This window comes from Centroberyx affinis, unplaced genomic scaffold (assembly GCF_046629955.1).
Source record: "Centroberyx affinis isolate AG114_WGS23_722 - 3 ecotype Tasmania unplaced genomic scaffold, CSIRO-AGI_Caff_v1 ptg000948l_1, whole genome shotgun sequence".
NCBI lineage: Eukaryota > Metazoa > Chordata > Actinopteri > Beryciformes > Berycidae > Centroberyx > Centroberyx affinis.
In genome coordinates, this window is record NW_027279522.1 from 159,232 (window position 1) to 180,827 (window position 21,596).

Below are 21,596 nucleotides of genomic sequence, written 5' to 3' on the forward strand. Positions count from 1 at the left end.
TGGGACGGCAGACCTCTCACTCCGGGGGCAGATGACATCTCCCTCATCCCATCCTGTCTCCTCCTCCACCCTTCTCCCATCCTCCTCTCATCATCATCATCATCATCATCAACATCCCCCTCAACCCGTCCCTCCCCCTTCACTCTCTGACTCTCTGAGGTGTCTGGTGACTGTGGCTCTCCAACACAGAGTCAACTAATGGCCTCTGTTGTCTTGCCCCTCCCTTCATCGTGGAGGAGAGGAGGAGAGAGGGAGAAAGTGAGAGAGAGACAGACAGAGAGAGAGAGAGAGAGAAACAGAGGGAGGCTGCAGCCCACCACCAATGTCCCCAGAGGCCCTTTGCCTGCCTGCCTGCCTGCCTGCTTGCCTCCCCCTCCTGCTGCTCAGTACAGCTGTGGCTCAGTACCAGACCCTGACCAGCTGGGATCTCAACCCTGCCAGAGAGCCAAGAGGAGAGCTACTGTGTGTGAAAGCTCCCCACCTCTCGCTGTCTACTCCTTATTAGGTGAACTACACAGATACTACCACCAACTTCAACTGCTTAAAAAAAGCCAAAACGTTTGCCGGTGCTGAGAAGATCCTTTTTGAGCATCCCATCATGGCTGTGGCAGTGGGCACAGCTCTGATGGCGGCGACCCCGGCCCTGGCAGCGCCTCTGCCCCTGGTGCTCGCCCTGCTCTGCCTGGCGGCGGCGCCCGCCTCGGGAGGATGCCCGTCGGCTTGCCGGTGCTCTTTTGCCATGCTGCAGTGCCTGGAGCCCGACGGGATCACCAGCATCCCGGCGCTGGCACCGCAAGAGAGCGAGAACGTGACAGAGATGTAAGTGCGCCTGGGCTGTTGGGTGTTCGCTTGAGAGAGGCGGTAGCTTTGCATGTGCCTCTAAGTGAGAGTGTGAGTGTGTTAGATGTGTTCACATGCCTTGGTGTTGATGGTTTGCCAACTTCGATTTTCTCTGTGCGTGTTCAGCTTATCAATTTGTTGGTTTGGCTTGGAGCTCGGAGTGGGGTTAGATTGGGAGTCTCAGGGGCAGCTCCATTTGTGACTGTTTTCGCATCTGATCTAAGGTTCAGGTTAGGAAAATATTTAATATACTAAAGATTTCCAGAGTTCTGTGCCTTTGTTGAGGAGAGCCTGTCAGTCTCCTATGTTAGTTCTGGCGTTCAAATGGAGTAATAATAATAATCATTCAACAACCATGGCCGTGAAATTAGTTTTTACAGCATCAGTGAAAAAGAAGCAGAAGAGTCCATGATGTTTGTTCCTGCTGGACAAAGATGGAGCAGTTATGTAGATTGGATCATCCGGTGTTATGCCATTGCTAAGTTGCTTTGCGCGTGTTGTGATGTTTGTCTTAAGAACAACAAGTGCTCGTCGCCACAAGTTAATGACATGCCAACGGGGTTCAGTCAGGGTGAAAGGCTTCCATGATGTTTTTCTGGATGGAGAGAAGATATGCCTCGCTGTATTTAATCTGCCATTTTGATTCAATCAAATTCAGCTTATGATAAATCCTGTGGTCTGTTTTCGTCACATGTGCAACAAATGTTTGTTCTTAGTTTTAGCCTGATCCAAGTGCTAAGTTATAACATTCATTACTTTGATGTAGTAATTCTAGTGAAATCTGAGATGTGTTAGCATGGCAGTAATTTAGAGTCACTTGGTTATTGGAAATCAATTATGGATTCATACTGACCAGAACTGGCACAGAGTGACTGGAACTGATGTCTTGCGCTACAGTCCAGCGGTCCTACATGCGGCCTCACGGTCTCCAAAGGCTCCAAAGACTGTTGTAGCATTGTGGGAAACTTACTGCTGCTGTTGCATGAAAACCTCACAACTCCAGTTTTGGTGTTTTTCATTATTTTTACTTTGAAAGATGAAAGTTTACATGGTCACTGAGTACAAGTTCTGGCGCTTCTATTTATGAAACCCATTCAAAACACAGTGAATGTTTAAAAAAGACTGCATGGAAAAAAGATGCTTTGTGAAATTTCTCAAAAAAGAAAAAAAATTCACAAAAGATCTTGCGGAGATATGAGGTTTTCATTAGACTGCAATGCTCTATAAACCCTGAGACTTCAGACTCTTATACTGGTGATAATAAACTGAACATTTTTCTTTGTACAAGGTAGGCTATTTATTGCATTTAAAAGCACAAGAGTCTTGTATATGCTCTCGAGATCACAGTTGGTTACAAGCATGTCTCAATGCTAGACGCACTTTTTCAAAACTCTTCACACTGTTAGCACAACAGAAGTCTATGCAGACCAAACTGTGACTGACTCTTGCCTTGCTTTAACACAAAATGCATTGGTTTAACACAAAAGACATTCAATGACCACAGCTTTCAAAATACTTGAATTCTTTTCTCACTCAAAGTCAACCACCAGCAAAACCATGTGTATCTACAGCCCATTCTGCACATGCTTACATACTCTTTTCAAAACTTCTATTGACAAGTTCAAAACATACATTCAAGTGGACAGCAGTGAAACAGTGAAAAATTATTGATTGAAAGTATGTAAATGAGACCAACCACAGGTGAGTTCCCATCTCAGTCCCATCTCATTACCACCTATACAGAAGGTGTGATGTGGACGAAAACATGTGGCCAAACGCAGGAGACCGGGACTACGTAACATGATTTGTATTTTTTGTTTTTTTTCTTTTGTTTTTTGAGCAAACTATTACAGTATTGACTTTTGTTTTCCTTACAGCAATTTTCATTTACTCCAGTTTATTTTTGAATTACTTTATGGCAAAAAAAAAAAAGCACATTGAAGCTTTTCCTGTTTTCCTGTTGCATTCCTATGACTTGTTCCTGTAGTATACTCTAGTACATTCTATAAAGAGGTACCATTCTTACTCTTACATTGTCTTACTCTTACAGTAAGTCAATGTACACATTTCTTATACAATTACAGTAACAATAACAACAACAAATATATATATACACACAACAAAAAACTAGAGAGCACAAAATGATTTACTACATCAAAGATTGCCATAAAATGACACATCTACTGTAATGCTATGAGTGACAAAGTGTTGCTGTTGGAGAAAACTAGTGCTGGTGTTTTGGTATAATTATTTGATTTTCACACAAGTATGCAGTGTTTTGGTAGTTTTGGTGCATTTTGGGTGTGAAATTAACTGTTGTGCCAAGCTGCGTGTCGGTACAGACAACAGTGTGAAGAGTTTTGAAAAAGTGGACTCAGTATTGAGAAAAGTTTGTAACCAATTGTAAAAAAAAAACTGTAATTCAATTTGTAACAAATCGTTACTTCATTTGCCACTCTTTGGCGGAGACCCATATAAACTTGAAATGCACGTGGGAGGACAGGTATTTTTCAATTTTTGAGACTCAGATGTAAATTCCATTTCCCCAGAGATGTGGCTGACCTGTGTGGGCCACCGAGGTTGTTTTGACCCTTTTTATGTTCTTTTGGTATGGCTCAGCTGGAGCTCAATAGACTGCAAAGGACACTGCTTCTGAGAACATGGTTTGTAGCTGATCCTCACCTGCGGCTTGGAGACGAGTATGCTGTAGTTAGTACTTTACAGCCATACTTGTACAACTGGGAACTTCATCACACCTTGTACCATCACATAGCCTATGGACAGACAATCAGTCGGGAAATGTGTTCTAAAAAAAAAAAAAAATACATCAAAGTTGTTGTTTATGAAGTGAGACTTGCACTCAACCTAAAATTTCAAAGTCTACAGTACATGGCTGTTATTTAACATTGGCTTTTCATAACTTTTCAGAGAGAAAGAAGTAGAAAATGACCACCTGTGATTTACAGAGGGCTGCTCTATTCTTATGCAACCCGCCAGTCAGCTCCAACATAGAAAACTAAATGTCACTCTCTGCACCGCCACGCTGTTCTCTCTTTGTTCCTGCCTCCGGATCGGAGCAATTAGCACTTGTTAAAGAAGGAACCACATCTGTGAAACGCTATTTCAGTGGAGCAAGTCAATTTACTGCTGCTTTCTGCCTGCCTTCATCTATACCCCACTCTCTCTTTCTCACTCCTCTCTCTCTCCTCTCTCTCCTCTCTCTCTCTCTCCCTCCTCAAAGCTATTTCCCAGTACCTGCAGCTAAACGTGTTTCGTTGAGCTCTGGGTGAGGCTCGACATTCTCTCTGAACCATTCAATCAATAAGTGAGAGGGTCTCTCTCGGCATTTGTTTACCGTGGTGCATTGCGTGCCAGTAAACGACAACACTTCGGCGTATTGGCGGTGCAAGGGAACACAGCCGATACGTGGAACAAACAAGGGGCCATTAACTCTGGAACAGGGGCCGAAATTCATCATATGCTGAGTTATAAATGCAATTCTGTGAATTGCCAGCCAATGCCCCCGCCCGGGAACAATAGATGATATACAACCACTTGGCTCAATCCAATAAGTGAAGGCGATGGGCGATCCTGGGCCCACCTGCCCTGTAATCACATTATTGCTGTGTGGGTCAATCAGACATGAATAAAAATGTTTGTGTGCTGCAGCTGACAAACAGGGAACTGGAAGGTTGAAACATTGCCATTGAAATTGGCTGTCATCAACTAGAAATTACTGCAGGTATTTTTTGGAACATGCTTTACACTCCAATTTCCCTGTGGAGAAACTATGAAAGTGTTGTTTTTTGTGTCCAAAATTATCTTTTTTGGGATACATGGCACATTGTCCCCCAGAGATTATTTATCTATCTTTCTAACTATCTATCTATTGCTTGATTGATTGAACTTGTACCATTTACTAAAGACAGAATATCGGACATATATGACTTTTCACATTGTTAGATATTTGCAAATTCATAACAGAGAACTTTCAGAAAGCAGTTAGACCTGTTGTTTTTTTTTTTCATCGCCGTGCCCCTCCACCCCTCTCCATTTTCTTTCCTCATACGTTTATAGTTTGAAGGATCAAAACTAACCTTCTGCCTAAAGATACGTTCACATAGACAAAATCCTTCATAAGTTGAATCCAGCTGTTTTTTTTTCAGTACGGCTCACCAAAGGGAGCGTCTCCCTGAGCTCAGTGGAAAAGGTTCAGCTACAGGTATATATACTTGGAAAGGGGCGGAGGGGAGAGAATGGGGTAGACATTTTGCATTGACAGGATCCTTGGTAGGTCCGATCCAGCCATCTATTCAAACAGTTCATGAAAAGAGCTGGGTGTCCTTGCGTTGAGTGCTGAATTGATCTACAGCTCACTAGTTATTCTGAGGTATGTCTGGAAAAGTGGAAAATGACACATTGAGGAGAATTTCCCATCAGCAACGTCTGCCTGGCGTCTCTTAAGACATTCATTTTTGTTTTCCCCAAGTCCTCCCTTTGCAGTAGATTAAGTCTGAGCTTTGTGGTTTGTTGGACCCTGCAAGTCTGTGCCTGGTTTTGTTATCAGTGGTTGTATTTTGTCCAGTGTTTGGTGGAGGTGGGAGCGGCTCAGTGAGCTGACACACAAGTCACGCACTCATTCCCTCTTTTGCATGTCATGCCTCTCCACTGTAGCGATGGACTCACAACATCGTGGGTTCGAATCCCACTGTCGCATATGAGCCCCGCCCCCTTTCTCTCTCGTCTATGCCGTCCCTCTCCACTCTGAAATGTGCAATATAGTAAAACGCCATTAAAAAAGGTACAATGCACAACTGAACATTGACACAACTTACCTTGAAGGTGACACATTTTCAGTCTCCTCTGCTGCTTTCAGCCTTTTGTACGGTCGCAATATGGATTATTATTTTTCTGCTTTACTTTGAGTAGGAATGGAGCAATGTCTGTTCCGTTCCGTTCCATTCTGTTCTGTTCTGTTTCGTTCCATTCTGTTCTGTTCTGTTCTGTTCTGTTCTGTTCTGTTCTGTTCTGCTCTGTTCCGTTCCGTTCCGCTCTGTTCTGTTCTGTTCCTTTCCGTTCCGTTCCATTCTGTTCTGTTCTGTTTCGTTCCATTCTGTTCTGTTCTGTTCTGTTCTGTTCTGTTCTGTTCTGTTCTGTTCTGTTCTGTTCTGCTCTGTTCTGTTCTACGCTGTTCCATTCCATTCCATTCCATTCCATTCCGTTATGTTTCATTCTGTTCTGCTCTCTTCTGTTTCATTCTGTTCCATTTTGTTCCATTCGGCTCTGCTCTGCTCTGCTCTGCTCTGTTCCGTTCTGTTCCATTCCATTCCATTCTGTTATGTTTCATTCTGTTCTGCTCTCTTCTGTTTCATTCTGTTCCATTTTGTTCCATTCTGTTCTGTTCTATGTCTCTGTCCCAGGAATGTGTTGATTTGTTTTTATCATTTCCAACTGTTTTGTGTCTTGCTTTTCAATCTTTTTTGTATTATTTTCATTCAGTTGGGCATAACTGAACATGTACACAACAATACGTTGAAGGCCGTAACAGAATGCCTGTATTTATAACTTTGCAACTTTCCTCTCCTCTGTTTTATCAACTAGTTACATAGAATACCAAGCGGGCCTGGAGAATATTACAGAAATTGATCTTGTCAACTACAGAGAGCTGAAGAACCTGTAAGTAATGGTTTTCCCACAGCTTACACACTTTCAGACAAAGATACTAGACACTAGGCATGACTTAATCAGTTCACGCCTACCAATATTGGACAAGCCTTTTGTAATGCACGCCCTTGTATCGTATACACCAAGACTTGCATTTCATTACACATGCTTGAATATGTGTTCAGTAAGTGCTCTTCTCAATACAATATGTCATTCTAAGTGCATTAACTCATCCTATACAACCGCTTTCTACAGCCTTGTTAGAGCGATCCATGTTGTCTCAAACATTACAGCACAACATTCACTTCCCTTTATGGCGCTCTCAATTAGCTTCTGTTGCACATAATGTCTTTATTCTGAGGTTGAATTTGCCATTCATTCAGATCCTGCTGTTTAGATCCACTAGTGGTAGATTGCCACAATGTATAACTGAAAAAATAGTTTGAATACTTATTTCACGGTACATACTGCCACTCATGATTCAAGGACAGCAGGATCCTACATGCCAACATTCAATATATGATACAGCTGTGTGCTCATCTCAGGAAGCATGTCCAAACTGACAGCATAGCCATAGTTTTGAATGCTTATTTTTCAGCAACGTATGTAAACAGTGGGTTTTTTTGCTTCATGTTTGCTCTGAGGTTTGTTGTGCTTTCTCCTCCCTGCCAGCACGGTCACATCCTGTAAGCTGAGGCTGATCTCTGCCAACGCCTTCCAGCACAACCTCAAGCTCCAGTATGTGTAAGTGTCCCTGTCAATACAAAAGGATTGTCTTTCCTTTTCATGTTTTGGCCCATGTGTGGGTCAGCCTATTTGTCGGTGTCAGTCAACGGTCAGCCAGCCCTTGAATATTGCACAAGTCTCATGTCTCGTTTCTCAGAATCAGAATCACTTTATTCCTCGAGTAGTTGTATTAGTCATCCGTGGATTTGATACTATTGTGACCCCAGTTACGCTAATGCAAGCCACAAATTGCATTCATTACAAGGAGTCTCAGAGAGGGGATTGGCTGTGTCATCAGGGTTTGAGTCATGCTTTTGATAGTGTTAAGTTTGTTACAGGAAACCAGCCTTACTTTCACTAGAATTTCCTAATATTTCCTGACATTTGTATAAATCTGTTGCAAGTACCAGAACAACTGTTTGCCACACAGGAAGAAGTACTCAGATCTTTTACTTAAGTAAAAGTAGAAATACCACAGTATAAAAATACTCTGTTACAAGTAAAAGTCCTGCATTCAAAATGTTACTTAAGTAAAAGTACAAAAGTATCAGCATCAAAATGTACTTAAAGCAACAAAAGTATTCATTATGCAGAATGGCCCATTTCAGAATAATACAGTATATATTATATTATTGAATTATAATTATTGATGCATTAATGTGTAAGCATCACTTTAATTTTGCAGCTGGAAAAGGTGGGGCTGATTTCCACTACTTTATATACTGCTGGGTAGCTTACAGTAATCTATAATAATACATCACAATTTACTAGTTGATTATATTTTGTATTAATAATCTGAATCTGCAAAGTAACTAGTAACTTAAGGTATCAAATAAAGGTAGTGGAGTAAAAAGTATAATATTTCCCTCTGAAATGTAGTGGAGTAGAAGTATAAAGTAGCATAAAATGGTAATACTCAAGTAAAGTACAAGTACCTCAAAATTGTACTTAAGTACAGTACTTGAGTAAATGTACTTAGTTACTTTCCACCACTGCACAGGGCCACACAGAGAAAGCCAGCAAGTTTAGACAAACTAGTGTACTTTAGTATTCAAGTGAATTTAGTGTGCGTTTCTAAATTGATATTTGCAAACCCTGCCCATCTGGCACCACAATCAATTTATGAAAAAACACTAAGATCTTTTGCAAATACTATTTGTTTCAGGTCTGCAAAAACATACCACTTCTGAGATGGGATGTTAAAAAGCTTTTATCTATGCAATATTGACAAGCTCTTTTTCCACAAATGAGCCACAGCGGTCAGCCTGGTATTTGAATTCCAACCTTTATGTAATGTTTCTATTTTTTGGAAAACCACATTATCTCTCAGTTTATTGTCTTTGCTTTTCTGAATAGTTGTCATCCACAACAACAAACAATAGTACGCTCTCTTATCGACTGGAACCTTGCAAACATGTCTATTCATCAGCAGCTGACCGTTATCCCCCCATCTTGTCCTCATCATACTGAGTGTGTGCGACATGTCCGATGTTGTTTATCTGAAAGACAGGCAGGTTGTGAGGAAGAGATGAATGGGGGGGGGGGGGGGGGGGGGCGCGCTCGAGAAATTGGAGAGGACATCCACCAGTCACCTTTTACTCGCTCACTTTGGCGGATTATCGACAACTGATGCATAATAAATACACTCCACTAAGGGTCCATTATCGCTTAATCAATATTTCACTGAGGAGGGAAGGGGTGGGCTGGGGCTGGGTGGGGTGGGGGGCTTTTGGAGTGTGACAGATGTGTTTCTGAGATTAGGGGGATTGGACGGTGCCCAAAGTAAACTGTGAACATGGAGGCGACCCCAATGTGGAAGCATGGACCACCTTCTGAGATATAGTCTTCCTTTTTCTTCAACCACAGTCCTGAATCTGTCTTCCCCAGAGGTGGAAAGTAACATTTACTCAAGTATGTACTTCAGTACAATTTTGAGGTACTGGAACTTGAGTATTACCATTTTGTGAGACTTTGTACTTTTACTCCACTACATTTCAGAGGGAAATATTGTACTTTTTTCTAAGCTCATAAAATATGATGCATTTTTTAGAGTTTAAACTACACAACGGTATATGGAGAATTTAGACCTACAACATTATAATACTTCTTACAGGTTAATGCATCAATAATTTAGCACTCTGAAAGAGGTGTGAGTACTTTTACTTTTGATATTTAAGTACATTTTACAGCTAATACTTCTATACTTTTACTTAAGTTCAATTTTGAATGTTTGAGTGTTTTTTCATTATGCTATTGCTACTTTTACTTATAAGTAAAGGATTTGAGTACTTTTTCCACTAGTACTTTCCCTTGTTAGATGTATGCAATGCTTCAGAATGGCTCAGAGAATGAGCAGCTATTCCCGGCTCTGCTCTCCCCCTGTGGCCCGGGGAGGAATCGAGCCGGTAATGGATAAGCCCCAACGGCTAACCCATCTGACATGAACTTTTGGGAGCAAGGAAAACAAATAATTGAACCCCTGCCGGCCCCGGTTGGCCCTGCCAGAGTGAATATGTATTGGCTTCCATGTGCACACTCCCCAGTGTGGTCCGCTGTCATCTTCTGAGGCGGGTTTATTTACAGCCCTGGCTGTCTGAGGATCATTTGAGAGCCACTGTGATGATATTTTAGCGGACCTGGGAGGAATGGCAAAAGGAGGATATGCAGCATAAACTTGTCAGGATTATTGCAACAGCCTGACATGCAGGGTTTTAGATGTATGATTATATGAATATAGATGAATCACCATATCAGTTTTGCATTTGAAATTTTTATTACAGTAAAAAGGCCTCTACATTGTCTAAGCTTTTAACTTATATGTCTGCTTATGTGATTTTTCTTCTTCTAGTACTTCGTATTAAAATAGAAAAAAAACCTATTTAGCTAATGCAACTCTTAATTAGACCAGTCGAACCCGGGAACTGTAAAGTATTTTGCCCTGTGTAGCCGAGCAGTGGCCTTCGAGTGTTTGTGACTCTGGACTAATCACCTAATGTACTGAACACTGAGCAAACACTGAGAGGTGTGCTGGTGGTGTTTGTGAATATAGCCCTGGATGTGAAATACTTGCCAAGGTAATTGATCAGAGCCCATTTGGATGCATTAAGGTTTTCCGCCGAGAGTAACTCAAAGCAGGTACGCATTGTTCTGAAGTGAGCGATCAAATCACAGCATGACTCAACTGCAGCTGTTGACTAGATTCCAGAAATGAAAAGAAAGTTTTTGTACTTGACTTCTTCCCTAATGTACACTGAGAACAGGTCAAATTTTTCAGAGTGAGATGATGTATCCTCTTTGTCAAAGTAACAATTAAGATGAGAGGTTTGCAAAACAGCTCACACACACATAACTCAGTTCCAAGGTATTGTGACCATTTTTGTTTACATGTGGCAGTAAATCAAACAGTCAATCAGATTTGGGAATATATGTCTGTAAGAGATGAGATGAGACAACAGTTAAAATGAGAATATGCGAGAGTCACTTGTGTGTCCAATACTGTGACAGTACTTTTGACAAACTTGTTTTTTTCAGTATAACCAGAATATCTACTATCATCTCAGTGTTTTTCCATCTCTCCCTCCGCTTCTTCAGCACACACAACTGTGTTTTCTCACAGTCTCTGCTCCTCTCAAAGCTGATCTAGAAGCTAAAAGTCATATTCATAAAAGGCAAATCACAAATTTCACAGTGGATCAATTTCATGGATCCATTCAATTTGCGCTTTACTGGGAAAGTAATTTATTAGCAGGGTGGAACAGGGAACAGAGACGATCCTTCAATTGGAGTTCAAGCATCTGTGTTGCCAGGCATCCGCCCTGCTGTAGTGTCCTTATCTCTGGTGCTAAGCGCTCATTGCTGTGGTGTTTCTGCACTGCACTTCCCACAGATCACCTGTCAATCAAACAGTGTGTCCAGTACTGTGACGTCTTTTTCTTTGGGTTTTCTGTTGATGCAGTTTGAGTTTCTGTAGGTGGTGCTCTTTTCTTTGTCTGTTCAGCCATGGTGGCTTTCGCTGCTCATGCTAACTACCCAGTTCTTCTTCTGTTTATTCCAAACAAACGTGAAATGTCAAACGCATCACTTCCTGTGTGCCAGAGGATTTTTCCCTGGAAAGAGCTACCAAACACCCGGTGTTTAGAACAGCAAATGTAAAAGCTTTCATGAACTGGATATAGGTTGAATCACTATTGCGTTACATCAATCGGCGATAGAGAATAGCAAAATGGAAATGTATTAATATGAAAATGTCATGGACTGTATCTCCTCTCAAATGTTGATGATAATGTCATGTCTCTTCTCTCTCCGTCTCATAGGAACCTTGCATCAAACTTCCTGGAGCACATCAGCTGGAAGGTGTTTCATTTTTTACCTCTGCTCAACCTGTGAGTCACACTGACATCAGAATGAGAATACTTTCATTGCCGAACACGTCTGAAATTTGTCTTGGTGACATGGTGCTGTGACATGACAACAAGTTTAATGACAAGTTTAGTGACAAGGTAGCACACTAACTGGCCCACATGGTACAGGGACAGACAGGACCTTACTTCAAGACATGGCAAGATTGTATCTCGACTAGTAGACTATACATAAATACACTACAACGCATAGAATCAATATCAATATTCATTACGTAAAGTATTTGTTCCATGTGTAGAAACATTGCTTCTCTTGTCACTTATAAGCATGCTTTAAACACTATATACAATGTGAGACCTTAACGCATGCAACTGTGTAATTCTCAAAATATTACAGTCACATAATTCAGTTTTTGAGTCAAATGCATCAAGTCAAAAGCACAAATTGCACTTAAGTTGTTTTTTGCAGAAGGCTGAAATAATGTAGATTTCATGTCAAAGATAAGCCAAGTGTCTGTCAGCTTCATTTTTATAGTTTATGTAGAGTTTTAGTTAGACAAACATTTCTCTAAGGCAGAAATAATCTCTTTGGTTAGTTAAACCTCAGTGGGCGGAGCCAAAGAACCACAGTTTTTCAGAGTGCAAGTTAGCTAACTGGCAAATGTGAATGGCAAAGAAGTAACTCTGGTCAAAATATACATGGCAACGACTTGCCATGACTCATAATGTTGGAAGGTCAGCAGCTAGCTTAGCTGTAGTTTGAACTTTGATGGTCAGCTAGGCTAACTAGCTAACCTATAACTTATGGCTAGATTGCATTTTTTTCAGTTATTAGCAAGAGTATTCTTCATAATATTAGCTACTACCTTACCTTTTGCACTGGGCTTCAATCAAACATTACTTACCCCGCATTCACGTGCAATTGGATATAATGGGAAATTTCACATGAACGTTGGAACGTTGATAAAACAAGAAAATATTCCAGGTTATGATGCAATGATATAACCTTTAACCTTTTCAGCATGGCGGAAAAATCAAGTTTTGTGTCAAATGTGTTAAATGAAGTTTGTTAAATTAGCATTAAGCTGCAACACGTCCATGTTTGTTTATTGTTTTCCTGTTTGATTTTCCAACAAAACACCACGTGAATGCAATGCTGGAAGTCGTGGATGTCAGACCTTCTGAGCAACTTGTGAACTCACTATTACCCAGAGAAATTGTGGTTCATTAGCCCCGCCCATTTAGGTTTAACTCAGCCAATGAGATTAGCTGTCCGAGAAATGTTTGTAGAACTAAAACTCCAATCTACCAAAAATTTGTGAGCATAAATACAGATTAAGCGATATGAAGTTAACATTAGGTACAGAACTCTCTATGTAATAACTGCTTCATATTTGTGCTGCATCATCACTGCCAGACTCTTAACAGCCTTGTTTGAGAGCCGCTGCCAAGCTGCACATGCTGCCTCTAGCCCCAAAGCACTCTGGTACAGTGTGGAAGACATGATTAACTCTGAGGGGAATCTATTTTTCATTTTCTTCTCCTCTTCTCTCCCTTGTCTATTATGTGCTGTTAGATTGTCCATTTGTTCTATTTTCTGATGGTTGACTAAATGTCAAGGTCTGAGTCAGTGCAGCAGCTCCACATCCAGCCCTCCTATTACAGTACCTCAGGTTGCAGGGTCACTTAAACAGTTGGGTTTCTCCTGGCTGGCTATTCCTCACAGGATAATTCCGGTTATTTTCGACCTGGGCCTTATTTTCCGAGTTTTTGCCGACGTGACGTTTGATTGTGTTCAAAATTTCATCACCTGTAGAGCTTTATGTACCTCCACTTCGCAGGGAGTGCTCTTCTTCTTCTTCTCCTTCACTTTTTGGGTTCAACTATTGGAAATTGTGTTGGCCCTCTGGAGAAGAGCATTCCCTGCAAACAACAAGTTTGCAGGGAATTGGTGACTAAAGTTGGTGACTAAATACTAACTTTACTGTGCAGGGAAAATCCCCAATCAAAGCATTAGCAATATACTTGCCCTCACACTGAATGTCAAAATACAGAATTGGAAACCTTTTTTATTTTTTTTATTTTACCTTGGCCTTATGCCAGTCTATTCACCTGTGTATTAACATATCAAAATTGTTGTGATTCACAATAATGCTGTGGTAGTACTTATATATATAAAATATCCCAAATACACAATATACTCACAAGGACGCATCAACACAAGTACAAAGTGTACAGACATATTTAAGCTTATATTCTCTATTTTGTAAGTAACTATTTTGGTATATATTTTATACACACTTTGTCATTACTTACATTGTGTTGCTGCATCCATCAAGTAAAACTCCAATAATTTATATTAAAATAATAATAAATATGTATAAATATAATCCTATAAAAAGGTTGATTGTGGTTTTAAAATTCATATGTTTCATTTTGTATTCCATCAGTGTTTTGCCTTTTGACCCTATTTTGTGTCAAATATCATCTTTTTCTCTTCTTTCTGTCATTTATATCTTTCTTCACTGCTACACCTCACCGGATTGTTTTCTAGGAGAAAATTTTGGTCTATAGTAAACATGTCCTGGTTGAAGCCCTGGTCTGTATAGTGCTGCCTTGTCAGGGGAATGGAGTAAAATGGAATCCAAAACAGAATTTGTGACTAATGATGTGTATTTTTTTTCTCTTTGTTTTCCTGCTCAGGGTTTTGAGGGACAACCCTCTCATGTGCTCATGTGATCTCCACTGGCTGCAGCAGTGGCAGCGTAACGAACGAGGCGACCTGGACAACCAGATGTTGTACTGCCAGTCCGACGAGCAGGAAATATCACTCAACTCCTTAGTGATGGATAACTGCAGTGGGTTCAGCTTTCATTTTCCTATTTGAACTTCATTTGGCACATTTATGCAAAATTACACTATATGTTATTAGTAATGCATAATTATAGTAAGATGTGCAATGTGTGTTATCTAACACAGTGGCTCTCTGCCTCGCTCTGATTTTTGCGGGAATCACAAGATGATTTATGGAACCTGAAAAAAATATATCTCTAAATTGGCATTTTAATATTTGTGATAAATCTCCTTTTCTTGTGGAATAATGAATATTTGAAACCTGACAGCTTCTTCTAAGAATTAATCAAGTAAAACTGCCTGAAAAGGGAAAATAAAAATCATTTGCTGTCAGTGTTCGGCTTTCTGCACATTAACACCTGAAATAAGCAGCTGCAAGCAGGCATCACTCCTTTTAGGGGGTCAAAACCTGACAAGGTTGAGAACCACTGATCTAACACTGCTGTGACATTGGAAAATGAATTGCTATTCTTCATTTTAGAGGTGGTGATATACAGGGCAACCCTCTAGCCAACTATGATAGGCAACATTGCCAAAGGAATGGCCTCAGCATTGTTGCTTTAATCACATACAGCAGGAATGTTTTGTTGCCAGGAAACGTGAATAGATTTTCGACCCTGTGGCTCACACTGTTGCCTATAGTTAGAAGCATTGGCCATCTGAATTACTCAAAAAATTGCTTAGTGTAGCTCCGCCCTAAGTTGTGCCATCACATAAATCTGTTGCTATGCTGCTGTTCATTCTGTGCCACTGCTGTGCTCAGGTCTGCCTGAGGTGACGATCCTCCCCTCCAACAACAAGATCCAGGAAGGAGGCAACCTGACATTTGAGTGCATCGTGACGGGAAGTCCTCCTCCAACAGTCAGGTGGAGAACTGACCAGCTCCAATCTCGCTACTTCACCAAGGTAGTGGAGATTTGGTTTGGTAATACTCACCAGTAGTAAGCCATAGTGAAGGCATCATATGCCAGAAATATTTGCAAATACAAATTCAAGAGGGACAAAATTATCAAATTCTTAAAAAAACATCCATCTCCAACCATAATAAATATATGAAGGCAAAGAGAGTAACAGCCAAGTTATCAAGTAATTTAAGTCATGGAACAAGAGACAATATCTTTAAATTAGTCACATCAGTCCAGTTGTTTTGAGGTAATGTTACATGATAATGACACAAGTGAAACTGCTTTGGAACCAGGTGAAATAATTTTTGACTTGTTTTACAACAAAATAGCATTTGTAAGAATAAACGACTGGTTAAGATGAAGATTTTTTGCAGTGTACCCCCAAGTATTTGTGAATATCATGTCTGTTTATAATGAAAGTCAATCTAAAGACAGATAAAGCTGTAAAATAATGTGATTTATCTTTGGACTATCTTGGAAACTAAGTTATTATTACACCATGACATATTCCATAGTAATAGTTCAGTGTGCACAGTGTGCATCAAACGCTTGCTTTTTTTGCTTTTTACTGTTGATCTGTATTTGATCTCCATTTCATCCTTCTATCCTGTAAACGTCAGTGAAGCATACATAGTTATGACTATGCTAACCCCTTCTGCTCCCTGTTTGCCCCTTCGGCTGCTCAAGGAGAAAATGTCGGACTCCACAATAGTGCTGGTGCTTTACCTCGCCGAGGTTTCCTCCAGAGACAACCTCCACAATCTGACCTGTGAGGCGGAGAACCAAGCTGGGCCCGGGGAGGACGTGGTGCAGTTGGACATCGAGTGTAAGTGCCTGCGAAATAAAACCGCACTCTTGAAAGCTCACAGGCTCAATGCGAGTTGTCGGGCTTAATGGGGGTTAGGGCAAGAGCACACTGGGTCCATTTTTCTTGTGCAGGCAGGGTGGACAGCCAGAGAAAAGAAAATGCTCTGCGCTGAGTTCTCATAAATGCCCCTTCTACAAATAAGTGTATGTTCCCACCAAGCTTCTAATGGGGCTTTTCTGTCAGCTGCCACTCATTCTGGCAACTGGCGAAAAGTGTTACAATAATATGTGAGAAGTGCTGTAGGAAGGTTCTGTCATTTAATACAGGTATGCAATGAGAGGACAGAGGAAAGTAACCTTACCTCACCCTGCTCTTACAGAACTCCTTCTCCTCGCATACACTATACTTCTGTTCTGATTACAGCTGCAGCTTGACCCAAGAGACGTATTGTTGTTTTCGACTTTCAGATGCATTAGTGCATCTGAAAGTTGAACAACACCGAGGAATGACAGCACCCAGTGGCCCCACAGAAAACAGCGTCGGATGCATTAGTGATACATTACTGAAAATATTGCCCAAACAATATCATATATCACCAAGTCAGTGACACTCATTAGAAAATAAAGCCCAAAAAGAGTGGGGGCGCCAATCAGCTGAAGCCAAATGCATGAGCATCGAGGGACAGATAATGAACATCAGGAAAATGGGGCTGATAACCGTGCTAAGATCTGATTTGAGCCTGTGCTAATGGACTTTTCCCTCCTACTCCGGAAAACCGCTTCATCCGCAGTGATTGGCAGTCAGTAAATACGTTAGTGCAGCTAATCTATCAACATCAGCCCCCCTGGTGGACGGACACTCGTTAACCGCTAGCCCTTTAATTACTCTTAATTACCTCCCAGAACACTGGGTGTTTACTGCAGAGTGGCTCTCTGATTCACAAGACTGCTGTGGCTTTCTTTTTTTTCTTTTTTTTTAAAAAGAGTAAAAACATGCATTTCTAAATTTTGCTTTCTAGAATGTTATTTCCACTTTAAAGTGAAATGATGAATTCAGAATGGAAGAACTTCATATCAAAACATTATGCATCCATAGAGAGAGGAGGACGCACCCAAATTTCCCACCCGAAGTGCAATATTATCTTAATAATAAGTATCTTATCTTATCTTATGTTATCTTATCATCACAAACGCTACTATTTTATAAGGTTAGTTAACTTTGAGACCACAGTACTTTGCCTTTGATGCCAGCAATGATGTTTCATTTTTAATAATTTTTAAACATTTTTGTCGATTCTTCAATTGTAGAATGGCACCGACAGGCTCATTAAACATAATTCCAAGTTTCCTTTTAACCCCTCCAATGATGCAGCTCATGTAAGATTAGTTGAGGTTGCTAATGGATGATTAGTTAAATGTGATAGGTAGTGCTAATTTTCACTCAGTGTAACAGACTTCAGCAAGCCCCGAGTGAAGATTATCCCGACCGAGGAGACAAATGCCTCAGTATCCTGTTAGCGCAGCACTTTCTGAGGCGGGGTCATGGGTTAAGAGCAGCAGAATGGCCGGTGCAGGACGAGGGTCTCTGCACATCAGCACCGTCTTCGATCTAAACGAGGCCATTTCCTGTAACTTCATGTCCAACGGTGCTTCCAGGTAGCTCTTGTGGTCAGGGGCCCGATGAGGACCAGGATTCATTATTCATAGCAGGTCAGCACAGGTTTGCAGTGCAGATGGGGAACATTGATTCATGGAAACTCAGGAGGAACCTATAGGGCGCTTGACCAACCAATGACTTTATGTTATACATGGTTAAGGTGCACATTCAGCATAAAACCATGATGTATAGGCTGATAATTTCAAATAAGCTCTGTCCATGATCATGGTTTTGACTTACTGGCAATCACATCATACTACCTGACTCACAAAACTCTTCATTCTGTAAGTTGACTTTCCAGTTTAGAAATAACACAATACATTTCTCTTTACACTCTTTACATCTAATCCATTTGAGGGTTTCACCATTTTCAGCATTACTTTGCTTCACATCCACACATTTACACCTGTGAGCTGCCCATTATAACCACAGTCTTCTACTATTGGCCACTGAGCAGGTCAACCCAGTAGCAGTGAAGTGCCTTGCACAAAGGCATCTCGAAGTTAGTTATCAAGGGAGGAAAGACAGCCATTCATTCACTTTCCAAACAGAGGTTTTCTCAATCGTTCCAGGGTTTCAAACTGGTCACAAGCCTGTACTTCTCTAACCAGTCAGGCTCCCACCACCTCTAAACTCTTAAATCTCCCTTCTCCCAACAGTTCCGGTCAAAATCCTCTTCCTGAGAGACGCTGAGCCGCAGCACCACTGGTGTTTCCCCTTCGCTGTGGACGGCAATCCTGAGCCGAGCATCCGCTGGCTCTACAACGGCTCGAGACTCACAGAGGGCCGCTACACCTACACCCAGCTCATCCCCGACTCAGATGACGGATCGGTTAAACACGGCTGCCTGTTCCTCAACAAGCCCACCCACCTCAACAACGGCCACTACACTCTCATTGTGGAGAACAAGTTGGGACGGGATCAGGCGACCGCCACTGGGAAGTTTATGGACAACCCCTTCGACCCGTTTGATCCAGAGGGGATAATTCCAGGTGACTTGCTGAAATTGTAGTATTTTTTGTAGTTGTAGTATATTTTTCCTGGCAGTATCCAAAAAAGGACGAGCAAATCAGTGCAATACAACGTACTTAAAGAAAAAATCCATCTGAAACACTTAAACACTATTATAACTATTGTTTTTGTCAATGTACCTTGCATTGCTGGGCCCATTTTCTTGTTTGGTGGTGTAGTTTTCTTATTCCCGCGGAAAACTGGCCAAACATAGGTGAACATCACATTAAGATATTTTCAGCTTAGCTACAATGGAGTTTTTTCAGCTGAGCACTAGATTCAAAACTGTTTTATTCTGCACTGCCTGTACAACTTGATATTTATTCTCTTTTTATGCATATATTTATATTCTCTCGTCTTATACACTTTATTATCTCTTTTTATTTCTTTGTTTTATTTATCTCATCCTGTATTTCTTATCTAGTGTCTTATATAACTTGTGTAAAACACTTTGAATTGCCTATGTGTACGAAATGTGCCATATAAATAAACTTGCCCTGCCTTGCCTTGCCTATCTAAAACACCAATGGTCTGGTTTTGGTGTCAGAGAGACCAATTACTCCACCAACAGCAGCCTGAATAGACCATAATGCAGTGCAGCCACAAGACGTGTTGCATGTAGCATACAAATGCCCATAATCCCACCTTTGATTGAAAGCAATAAGTTCACACCTGTCTCCTAGGGTTGTTGAAAGGCATTCTGGGAAACGTAGGAAATCACTGACTAAAGTAGAAGTAGATGAGGCAGGTTGAGGGAGAGTGGATACACCAAAAATTTAAATTACAACACTTCATCACAAAATGTGAGTGCACTGAATGTCACAACTTGATGATATCTATCAGGGTGAGAGTGAGAGATTTTTTCCTTTAACTGAGCTGTTTACATGATATACAAAGGCACAAATCTCCCATCATCCATTATGTGTTCCACTGGCAAATCTTCATCCGGCAGCATCCACTGCTGAACATTTGCCATTGAAACAGGTAGTGTGTGGATTTGTGTCTATGAATGCCATGTAGCTCAGTAAATGCCTTTTGCATTGTACTGGTTACATCTTCCTCTGTGTCTGTGGCAGTGATTGTATCGATATGTATTGTACGTCTATAAACATGCTGTTATTTGTGTTGCCTCTTCCCACATGCTAGTCCTTAATATGGATCCAAGTAAGTCTTTGATTGATTTTGATTTCACATAATTCTCCTAAAAATCTCAGTATGTGTCTCCCTTACTGTATCAACACGGACTGTAATAAATTATATAAAAATTATCTAAAATTGTAATAAATTAATAAAACCTTTCCCTGTCCCTCAGTTCCCACAAACAAATCGGACGAAGACGTCACAGAGAACCTGGAAAGTCGAGTATTTGGGGTACTTCTTGGATTTATTGCACATATAGGTTCTGTGCATGACCATTTCCACTGCAAATGTATAGATTATCAATGCTAGCCCATATAATTGTTAAGGTGCGTCTCATTCTCTGAACAGGTGTCTGTGGCCGTGGGTCTGGCTGTGTTCGCCTGCACCTTCCTCCTCGTCATGGTTTTGGTGATTAAGTGTGGCCAGCGCTCCAAGTTTGGCATTCATCGTAAGTTATCACCAGACACATGATGTCATTTGACTCCACACATGACCTAGGTACATCCTGAGTCAGAGTGTGAAGCATGTATGAGAGGACTTGTACACATTGCATTCTTATATAAGTATGGGTCCGAGATACATACGATACTCTGTGACAAATGATTTTTCTCTTTCTCCTTGGACACGTTTTGATAAGCCCCTCGGGTTTTTTGAGTCTTTTTGTCTTTCTTTTTTCAATTGTTTTATCATTTGAGCATTAAACTACATTGTCTCTGTGAAGAAGTATTCATAATCCATTTACAAGTAGTTTTCATGTATGCAGGGAAAAGTCTAATAAGCACTAAATAAACTTACACAGCGTACAAATGTACACTGCAAAACTGAACATGTCATTTAATCTTGTATTGAGTGTTTATTTCTTAAAACAAAAGTAATTGAACTAGTTTTCAATGCAAATCAACTTAGAATCAATTGTCTAGAATCAGGTGACATTTTCTAGTGGAGTGATGTGCCAACTTCAAGACATGGTCACTTGATTATTAAATTCTTGAAACAAATCAAACTGCATTGGGAATAATCCTTGTTGGCCGATTATTTCCACTGGTTTTAAGAAAAATAACATTTTTGGAGTCAGTATTTGATTAAATGACTTGTTTTTGCAGTGTATGACTAATACTAAATGGCCTCACTTATCACTTTAGATCAGTGGTTCTCAACGTGGGGTCCGGGGACCACCAGGGGTCCTTGAGGGGGTTCCAGGGGGTCCGCAGCAAATTGACAAATTGTTAAAGTTCAGCATTATTTATTATATTCACAAGAGGTTAACACAATTAGAGAATGTAGAAGATTGACTGTTCTGTTCTGTTATCTCTCTACCTACAATACAGACAGTCATGAAATTCTGGACTAAATCATATCTGACAATAAAAATATTCTCAGATTTGGGTCTGAGAGACAAAACCTCATCAAATGGCGGTCCGTGGCCCTAATGTGGACTAAATTTGGGGTCCTTGATATGAAAAAGGTTGAGAATCTCTGCTTTATATCATTTGCTTGAGCACTGGGCTTTACCTGCCATACTCGCCTGTTATACTGCTGCATGAGCATGATAAAATAATCCTCTAATCGTCTAATCCAGCAGATGAAACTGTGCCAACCGAACGGATCTCTCTGAAAACCTACATCCAAATCGGA

At 40.8% G+C, this 21,596-nt stretch overlaps 1 protein-coding gene across 1 annotated transcript in view; it reads left to right on the forward strand.

Annotated features, from left to right (window-relative positions):
- Nucleotides 1–625: 625 nt before the first annotated feature.
- The window catches only part of ntrk1 (neurotrophic tyrosine kinase, receptor, type 1), a 32,352-nt gene continuing 11,381 nt past the window's right edge, over nt 626–21,596 (forward strand). Inside the window, exons 1-11 of the mRNA XM_071521976.1 lie at nt 626–819; nt 6,442–6,516; nt 7,177–7,248; nt 11,544–11,612; nt 14,292–14,446; nt 15,205–15,347; nt 16,034–16,172; nt 18,470–18,802; nt 19,968–19,985; nt 20,134–20,192; nt 20,310–20,409. Coding sequence (XP_071378077.1) covers nt 626–819; nt 6,442–6,516; nt 7,177–7,248; nt 11,544–11,612; nt 14,292–14,446; nt 15,205–15,347; nt 16,034–16,172; nt 18,470–18,802; nt 19,968–19,985; nt 20,134–20,192; nt 20,310–20,409 — 1,357 coding nt within the window. The remainder of the gene's footprint in view (nt 820–6,441; nt 6,517–7,176; nt 7,249–11,543; nt 11,613–14,291; nt 14,447–15,204; nt 15,348–16,033; nt 16,173–18,469; nt 18,803–19,967; nt 19,986–20,133; nt 20,193–20,309; nt 20,410–21,596) is intronic.